This window comes from Gymnoscopelus microlampas (assembly GCF_963454915.1).
Source record: "Gymnoscopelus microlampas genome assembly, chromosome: 6".
Taxonomy (NCBI): domain Eukaryota; kingdom Metazoa; phylum Chordata; class Actinopteri; order Myctophiformes; family Myctophidae; genus Gymnoscopelus; species Gymnoscopelus microlampas.
Genome location: NC_139943.1, coordinates 6,756,497 through 6,766,694, shown reverse-complemented (window position 1 = coordinate 6,766,694; position 10,198 = coordinate 6,756,497). Strand labels below are relative to the sequence as shown.

Here is a 10,198-nt window from a genome sequence, read left to right as displayed (position 1 = left end):
TATATATATATATATATATATATATATATATATATATATATATATATATATACATATATGAGGCCTCTACCTATGTATAACACATTAATACACATTATATATAAGTGTGTGTGTGTGTGTGTGTGTGTGTGTGTGTGTGTGTGTGTGTGTAGTGTGTGTGTGTGTGTGTGTGTGTGTGTGTGTGTGTGTGTGTGTGTGTGTGTGTGTGTGTGTGTGTGTGTGTGTGTGTGTGTGTGTGAGTGCGTGTGTGCGTGCGTGCGTGCGTGCGTGCGTGTGTATGTGCGCGCGAGCGTGCTTGAGAGAGAGAGAGAGAGAGAGAGAGAGAGAGAGAGAGAGAGAGAGAGAGAGAGAGAGAGAGAGAGAGAGAGAGAGAGAGAGAGAGAGAGAGAGAGAGAGAGAGAGAGAGAGAGAGAGAGAGAGAGAGAGAGAGAGTTATAGCAGTTCCAACCATTGGAACTACCTCATTGTGATAGAGAGAGCATTTCCGCATTCCATTCTTACGGAGGGAGTCAACGCTAGTGTCGTCACTCTCATATTAGATCACGCTGGTATGCTTGTTTCTCGCAGGATGTGGCAACCCGCTGACTGGTCTTAAAGAGACAGGAGTTTTGCCACGAAGACAAACCTCTCCTTGTTGTTAGAGCTACAGCTAGAGCTACAGTAAAGTTAGGTTGTTCACTTCTTCATCCATCAATACTTCTACTAATACTTCTACCATGACCTGCTGGCTGTGCGCGTGTGTGTGTCTGTGTGTGTTTATGCTTGTGCACGCTGCTGCTGCAGACACGCAGGACGAGGTGAAGATAGAAGTCGTTTTTTTACCAGAAGAATGTGAACAGAAGAGTAAGAGAGGAGATCTGATGAATGTTCATTATGATGGATATCTGGTCAATGGAACCCAGTTCTACTGCAGGTAAATATACCTATATATAATATATATATATATATATACATCTACCTAGCTATATATCTATATCTATCTGTACCTACTACCTATCTAGTCTTAGATCAAGACTGTCGTAGATGTATTTTTACCGAGTCTGACTTTTACTTTCATCTCTATGAGTCTTAGCTCCACCCCCCCAGTTTGCCTTGGAATGCCACCAGTAAAGCCCCTATTTCTCCAAACACGTACAAATGCAGAATATAAGGTGCATACCCGCTTGCTCCAATTGTTAAGTAGGTGTACGGTGTGTTTGTGTAATGTGTTAGTCCATATTTTACAATTAAGAAGTGTTTTAATAATCCCGTCTGTGGCCGATTCTGTCGGAAGTTCCCAATGGGTGATAGTGACGGGGCGCATCCGGTGAAAGCTGGAATTACATTCAATGTAAACGAGGGGGGATAGAAGGCGTTCGACCACAGACGGGATTAAAACACTTTTTTATTGAAACAATATGGACTAATACATTACACAAACACCCCGTACACCTAGTTAACATCTGGGGCAAGGGGGTAAGAACCTTATATTCTGCATTTGTACATGTTTGGAGAAATACGGGCTTTACTGGTGATATTCAAGGTCAAACTGGGGGGTGGAGCTAAGACTCAAAATCGATAAAATACATCTGCGAGAGTCTTGATCTAAGGCTAGTTCATTATGATGGTTATCTGCTCAATGGAACAGCTCTACTGCAGGTAAGATCTATATCTATATCTATATTTATCTGTACCTACTACCTATCTATAGACTATAGTATCTATCTGATGAATGTTCACTATGGAGAGCTGGTCAATGGAACTCAGTTCTACTGCAGGTAAATATACCTGTATCTATCTATACTATATATACATATATTTATATATGAACCTACTACCTACCTATAGTATGTACCTATATCTATCTACATCTATATATTTATACACCTATATCTGTACGCTATCTATATATCTATATCTATATATTTATATACCTATATCTATATCATATCATTTCTATCTATATCTACACATCTATATCTATATATCTATAGTATATTATCTAATGAATGCATTATGATGGAGAGCTGGTTCTACTGTAGGTCTGAGGAATTTAAATACAATTATTGTTTCATGTGACAATGAATGAAAGATAATAATTCATACGTGTGTTGTGCAGACCATCATTAGTCTGCACACCATTACTACTGTACTATCATTACAGTATCATACATTACTACTGTACTATAATTACAGTATTATTACAGTAGGCTAGTATTACTACTGTACTTATCTTGGTATCTGCAGTCCTCCATTCAGCCCCGCCCCCCCCCCCAGGCCTTAACGAGGCTCCTGGGCTGACCCTTGACCCTCTGACCTGGGGCTACGGTCACTGGAATGTGTGTGAAGAATTCAGCTCATTGATACCGAACGATTCATTTAAACCGTTATTTATTCTGGAAAAGATATAGTTTAAAGCAGGGGGTCTTCAACGTTTTCAGGCCAAGGACTAAAATTGTGTTTCAGATAAACTTTTGCTGCTCTTTTTTTCCCTCTAAGTCTTTGCCAAAAATAGCTGATCTACAAGCTCACTGCGAGGCGTTGTGAGCTTGTAGATCTGCTATTTTTTGGCTTAAGTTCTCCTCAGGAAAAGAGATGCTAGGGTTCAAGTGGTTAATGTAAAAAAAAATAAAAAATCATATCACACACAAAGATTTGAAGTACCCCCTGTATTAACTCTGAGGACCCCCTAGGGGTCCCGGACCCTCTGTTGAAGACCCCTGGTTTAAAGGCATGGCCACACCCGCACTTTTGTTCCACCTCTGGGGCAGGATCTGCCAATGCTTTTCCAATGGGACTGGCGTGTTTTTTTGATGGTCATCTTTCCGTGTGTCGCGCACACCTTGTGTTGATGCGCTCGCCTGCTGGTACATGTCATGATACCATACTGTCTCTAAAACATCACTAAAGGCACAGTTCACCCCCAAAATGACTTTTTTTCCTATCCATTAGTAACCCCATGGAGACTTGAATTCATGGATATTTTTGTGTTTTTTGTCTCATTCCTAAACCAACAATTTGATGACCAGCAGCCGTTCTGGTAGAAGACACAAAGAGTCTCCTTTGTGTCTCCTGCCGGAACCGCTGCCTATACCGGTCCGCTGGTCATCAAATTATTGGCTTAGGAATGTGACAAAAAAAAATAATATATGAACTATACCTTTAATTGTGTATGGATTTTATTATTACAATAATATTGTATTCCAGCCGTTCAGACAGACAGGCTCATTCCCAGTGGTTCGTGGTGGGTGTGTGGTCATCATGTTTGATGAACGTTTTAATTATTTTTAATGATTTCTAATGATTTACATTGTGTTCCAGTCGTTCAGACAGACAGGGTCATCCCCAGTGGTTCGTGCTGGGGGTGGGGCAGGTGATCAAAGGGTTGGATCTAGGAATGGTTGACATGTGTCCTGGAGAGAAGAGGAAGATCACCGTCCCCCCGGCACTGGGCTTTGGAGTGAAAGGAAAAGGTAAACAACACACCTTTAGTTTAAAGGAAAAGGTAAACAACACACATTTTAGTTTAAAGGAAAAGGTAAACAACACACATTTAAATTGGTTCATTTGCTTGTTTTTCTCAATTTGCAGCACATCATTTGTCAAGCAAATAATACTGCTTAAAGGTAGAGGAAGTGATGCTCCATAGCAATGATTATTACTATCACAATATAGAGCTATTTAACACTGTTACTGAACAAACACTCTATAGTAATGATTACTATCACAATATAGAGCTATTTAACACTGTTACTGAACAAACTCTATTACTATCATAAATTGAGCTTTGACCTTTTAACAAAAACCGTTATGTTTTAATCAAAACAGATAACTTACCCTACCTTTAAACACAAGTTAAAAACGTCAGCAAGTGTTTGCACTTTCTCCATTTACAGCCTGTACTCTGTGCATACACGTTCAAATTTCAAATATAAAGTACTGACCCCATGGCCACGGATGTTACAATTCTACTCGGGCCCGCATAAGTACCCGTATCTTCCGTATTGTTCAACAAAAAGCATTTTAATCCGATTCTCCATATGCTTTCAACTACGCCGCAACCCTATCGGTTGGGAGGTGTACTGCACTCTGATACATTATAACTCTATGACAAAATGACCGCTGATCGTATTAAAATGCTTTTTATTGAACAACACGGAAGATATGAAGTTATCATATGTAATCTTCTCTACAGTGTCAACAGAAAATATGTTTTGAATGTCTGTGTCTTCTTCCAGGGCTTCCACACTGCAGTGCACCTTAGTGTACCTTATGCACCTCATCTCCCTGTGTGTACCTTATGCAGCTCCTCGTCTCCCTGCAGCATGTGACTGTGAGCATGTCAAAGTTCTGAGGTTTCTGTTCCATTTCCTTCTGTTTTTTTTTTACATGTTCACTAACAGCTGAAATTCGGTTACATACTGGTTTAAAGGGGTATTTCACGTGTTGTGTGCAGTGCAACACACGTTTTTTAAGTTGCTTGAAGAAAAAAGAAAACAGTAATTGAAACATGTCAGTCTCCTCACACATTAGGACAATATCAGTCACCAGAAGCAGGAACGTGTGTTTTAATGAGTCTAACATTCATTAGAAGGACAATATCAGTCACCAGAAGCAGGAACGTGTGTTTTAATGAGTCTAACATTCATTAGAAGGACAATATCAGTCACCAGAAGCAGGGACAGGTGTTCTAATGAGTCTAACATTCATTAGAAGGACAATATCAGTCACTAGAAGCAGGGACAGGTGTTTTAATGAGTCTAACATTCATTAGAAGGACAATATCAGTCACTAGAAGCAGGGACGTGTGTTTTCAATTAATCTAACAGTTAAAATGGAGTTTGATCAAATGAATATCAAATATCTAAATAATGCAACTTAAAAACTGTCTGGGATTCATACACAAAAGAAGTGTTTTAAAGTGAAATATCCCTTTAAGTAAAAGCTCAAATGCATTTACATACTGTATTAACTCTGTATTAACTCTGCATTAACTCTGTACTAACTCTGTACTAAAGGCATAGAATGCAACTTTGCCTTGTGTTTACGTAACAAAACAAGACATACTTTTTTTTTGATCCATTATGTCCCTCTATAACAGCAGTTATCATCATGGTCCTCTATAGCAGCAGTTATCATCATGGTCCTCTATAGCAGCAGTTATCATCATGGTCCTCTATAACAGCAGTTATCATCATGGTCCTCTATAACAGCAGTTATCATCATGGTCCTCTATAGCAGCAGTTATCATCATGGTCCTCTATAACAGCAGTTATCATCATGGTCCTCTATAACAGCAGTTATCATCATGGTCCTCTATAACAGCAGTTATCATCATGGTCCTCTATAACAGCAGTTATCATCATGGTCCTCTATAACAGCAGTTATCATCATGGTCCTCTATAGCAGCAGTTATCATCATGGTCCTCTATAACAGCAGTTATCATCATGGTCCTCTATAACAGCAGTTATCATCATGGTCCTCTATAGCAGCAGTTATCATCATGGTCCTCTATAACAGCAGTTATCATCATGGTCCTCTATAACAGCAGTTATCATCATGGTCCTCTATAACAGCAGTTATCATCATGGTCCTCTATAACAGCAGTTATCATCATGGTCCTCTATAACAGCAGTCATCAGCCACTTCAGTAGTGTGGTGGTGTTTACCTATAGTACTGTAGTAACCTCGCATCACCAGTCTTTCCACCTCGGAGGAAAGCCTGGTCTGCGTTACTAAAAACCCATATGATCCGGTCTAGACCACGCCTACTGAAAAAAAGAAGAAAAAAGAATCCTCTTTCCGGATTGTCGCGATCCGGTTTTGCGGTGCCGCTTTGTTTTGGTTCCCCAATCCCTATTTAAATGGAATAGAATTTCCCCGTGGGATAATACGGATAATACAGACGCTAAATAGTCTCCGGAAAGTACACTCACATTTATATTTAAAAACTAAGCTAAACTACGCCGCATCAAGGATTTTATAGGACGGACCTATTTTGGGGTGAGACGTCTTTCCGGTTTGTCGTGATCCGGTCCACTCCCGACCGGATCATGTACCCGAAAAGGAACGCTGCCCAGGCTAGTACTGTAGTGGCTGATGTCTGCTGCTATAGGGGGAAATGATGGGTTAAAAACATCTGTATTTATTGTTTTGTTAATCAAACACACATACTATGCCTTTAACTCTTTATTAACTCTTTTACTTTTGACCTCTCTAATGACCTTCTAACCTCTTTTCAAACTGGCATGCCTGTTTTGGACATCCTGCCATCAGTAGCTGAAAATGTTCCAAAACAAAGTTTTAACATTATTTTGAATAATGTGTTTGTTACAGCAGTGGTCTGGTGGGACACCTAGGGGTTGATTAGAGGTACTGCATGAAGATCAACTCTTCTACAGTTCAACCATAGAACAGGTCTACATAAATTAAGGATTACGGATTGAAGCTTTGATCATAGGAATAACTTCAGCGCTTCAGTGTCTTTTCTCAAAGCATCTCTGTCGGTACAGTTAGTAAACTACAGCTGTAAGGTTTTCTTTAAGAAGGAAAACATTTCAGCAGCAACTTGCATGACTTCTATTTCCTTTTCTGTGATCTCCATTATTTTTTTAATTATCTCATCATCTTAAGCCCCACTAAAATATGACATCATTCTCAGGTTCGGCAGGTCCAGAACTACATTTGGTTGTTCAGTGCCTCCGAGATGTTGTAACTACACAAACTTACTTCCACAATTCATTCATTCATTCATGCATTCATTCATTCATTCATTCATTCAGCTTTAAGTGTATTCTGTCAGCAGTGAAACCAGGGAAAAGCAGCAGTAGTTTGGAAGAGACACGCTGCTTTGTTGAGTTTTTCCAATTTTCAGTACTTTTACTTCTACTCCACTACATCTCAGAGGCAAATATTGTACTTTTACTCCACTACAATTATTTGAAAACTTTAGTTACTAGTTACTTTGCAGATTTAGATTATTATCACAAAAAATGCATTAACCACTTCAACCCTAGATTTCGGCCATTTGAAAATAGCAGATCTACAAGCTCTACAATGCGTAGATTGTAGCTTGTAGATCTGCTATTTTCAAAAGATTGTTTCAGAGTCACCCAAACCTGACATACTGTAATAAATATGATGGAAACCTGTTTTTGTTTCCTCATAATTCCATATTTTATACTTTGTCATATGATGATGCTGCGTAGTAGTAGTAGTAGTAGTAGTAGTAGTAGTAGTAGTAGTAGTAGTAGTAGTAGTAGTAGTAGTAGTAGTAGTAGTAGTAGTAGTAGTAGTAGTAGTAGTAGTAGTAGTAGTAGTAGTAGTAGTCGTCCTATCGTTTCAATGTACAGATTATTATTTTGATCATATAGTTTAGACTGATGCTAGGTTCTTGTTTTACCTGTGATCCCAGTTTACTGAGACACTACACAGTCTCTCTGTATTGTGTTGTTTACCTTGTTTATTCAAGTCACTCTGGATAAAGAGCGTCTGATACATATTTCTACATCCAGTGGTCACATTGATCTTCTTTGTTCTGATTGGCTGACAGTTCCAGTGGTCACATTGATCTTTGTTCTGATTGGCTGAGAGATCCAGTGGTCACACTTATCTTTGTTCTCATTGGCTGCCAGATCCACAGGTCCCTCCCAACGCCACGCTGCTGTTTGAGGTGGAGCTGTACTCCGTGTCCAGAGGACCCAGAAGTATGGAGGCTTTTAGACAGATCGACCTGGATGATGACCGAGTCCTCACAAAGACTGAGGTACCACGCACGCACGCACGCACGCACGCACGCACGCACGCACGCACGCACGCACGCACGCGCACGCGCACACGCACACGCACACACACACACTAAACTTAACCCTGCCTTCTACCCTGAGCCATCGCAGACTAAACTTAACCCTGTCTTCTACCTTGAGTCATCCCAGCATAAACTTAACCCTGTCTTCTACCTTGAGCCATCCCAGACTAGCACAGTGAGTTATAGTACTAGGTGGGTTGTGGACTTGAGGCAGAGTAGTAGCCGTATTATCTTTTGTTTTTCAGGTGAAACGATACTTAAAACTGGAGTATGAGAAATAAAACGGGTTGTTTAATATTTTGTGTTTCAGGTCAAACAGTATCTAAAACAGGTGTATTTTAATGTGTTTCAGGTCAAACAGTATCTAAAACAGGTGTATTTTAATGTGTTTCAGGTCAAACAGTATCTACAACAAGAGTATGAGAAAGGAGGAGATCCGCGCGACGAGCCGTTCTACCAGAAGATCATGGCGGACATCTTCCGTAAGAGCGACCACAACAACGACGGAACCATTTCTGCAAAGGAGTACAACGTCTACGAACACGACGAACTGTAGGGTCAACATAATACAACGTCTACGAACACGATGAACTGTAGGGTCAACATAATACAACGTCTACGAACACGATGAACTGTAGGGTCAACATAATACAACGTCTACGAACACGACGAACTGTAGGGTCAACATAATACAACGTCTACGAACACGATGAACTGTAGGGTCAACATAATACAACGTCTACGAACACGATGAACTGTAGGGTCAACATAATACAACGTCTACGAACACGATGAACTGTAGGGTTTAAATAATACAACGTTTACCAACATGATGAACTGTAGGGTCAACATAATACAACGTCTACGAACACGATGAACTGTAGGGTCAACATAATACAACGTCTACGAACACGATGAACTGTAGGGTTTAAATAATACAACGTTTACCAACATGATGAACTGTAGGGTCAACATAATACAACGTCTACGAACACGATGAACTGTAGGGTTTAAATAATACAACGTTTACCAACATGATGAACTGTAGGGTCAACATAATACAACGTTTACCAACATGATGAACTGTAGGGTCAACATAATACAACGTTTACGAACACAACGAACTGTAGGGTTTAAATAATACAACGTTTACCAACATGATGAACTATAGGGTCAACATAATACAACGTTTACCAACATGATGAACTATAGGGTCAAAATAATACAACGTTTACAAACACGACGAGCCGTAGGGTCAACATAATAATAATAATAATAATAATCACTTTTTGGGGGATATTTCAAGAAAGATAAACACAGTTTGTACTTTTTCTACATCTTGTGTAAAAATGTATATGTCATTTTGAACAACAACAACAACAACATAGTTATTTGCAGACATGCAAACTTGCCGTTTTGAATCCAAATAGGGCAATTGTGTGACACCTGACCCGAAAAAAACAAACATGTTGTCACCTTTTTCACCTCTTGGCTGTTTGCATGCCTGTATTTGAAGTGATTATATTGTCTACAGTATCATATTTTTATAAAGAGGTTTGTATTTAACATCAGTGCACTGTTCCCTTGGCACAAAACCGCAGATCACTTTGTAATTCGTTTTTGATACTTGTTTTTTTTTTCTATTCATTGAAGAATATTTCTTTCATTATTGTTGAGGAAAACACCACTAAAATTGTTTCCCTATGTGGCTCAATACTGCCTCTTTCTGGGGAAAGTGAGTACAGCATCACAGAATCACCTTTGTCACATCACAGGTTTACAGGTGTAAATAAAATAGCAGATCTACAAGCTCACAAAGCGTCGCATTGTGAGCTTGTAGATCGGCTATGTTTATTGTCACATCACAGGTGTAAAACAGTGAGTGAAATGTGTTTTTTGTGCAACAAGCTCCATTGTTTGTTTAAACTGTTTAAACCTCATTTTGCTGGGGACCCCGTGGAAACCCCCCCAAGGACCCCTGAGAGTCCCCGGACCACACTTTGAGAACCACATGGACCCTATGTCATAAAGGCCCAGCGGATCTACAAACTCAGCCCACATCGCATTGTGAGCTTGTAGATCGGATATTTTTGTCATTTGTTTTTCAGCCCATGATGAGCATGGCCAGAATGTAGCTTCATGAACCAAGTGGAATGTTTGATCTAAACATTGACATTATTATAGACATTACATGAATAGTTTGATTATGATGTATGATCTTAGACTGCAACAGTTCTAAACCTGACCCTGTGATTATTATATTGTTCTGATAAAAACCACTGTTTTATGGTGTATTAATTTACAATAAAACAATAAACTATTAATAATTTACAATGATCCTGTCAAACACGTCTAAAGCTATCTGTGAAATCTATGAAAAAGTGTAATCTGAAACACAATTTTATACAATG

The 10,198-nt window shown here is 39.4% G+C and overlaps 1 protein-coding gene across 1 annotated transcript; it reads left to right on the top strand.

Annotated features, from left to right (window-relative positions):
• Positions 1-601: 601 nt before the first annotated feature.
• On the top strand, positions 602-10,124 carry fkbp7 (FKBP prolyl isomerase 7). The gene is made up of 4 exons (XM_084059229.1): positions 602-913; positions 3,301-3,452; positions 7,615-7,745; positions 8,182-10,124. The coding sequence occupies exons 1-4, from the start codon at positions 717-719 to the stop codon at positions 8,341-8,343; spliced, it is 642 nt and encodes a 213-aa protein (XP_083915355.1). The 5' UTR covers positions 602-716; the 3' UTR covers positions 8,344-10,124.
• Positions 10,125-10,198: the final 74 nt, after the last annotated feature.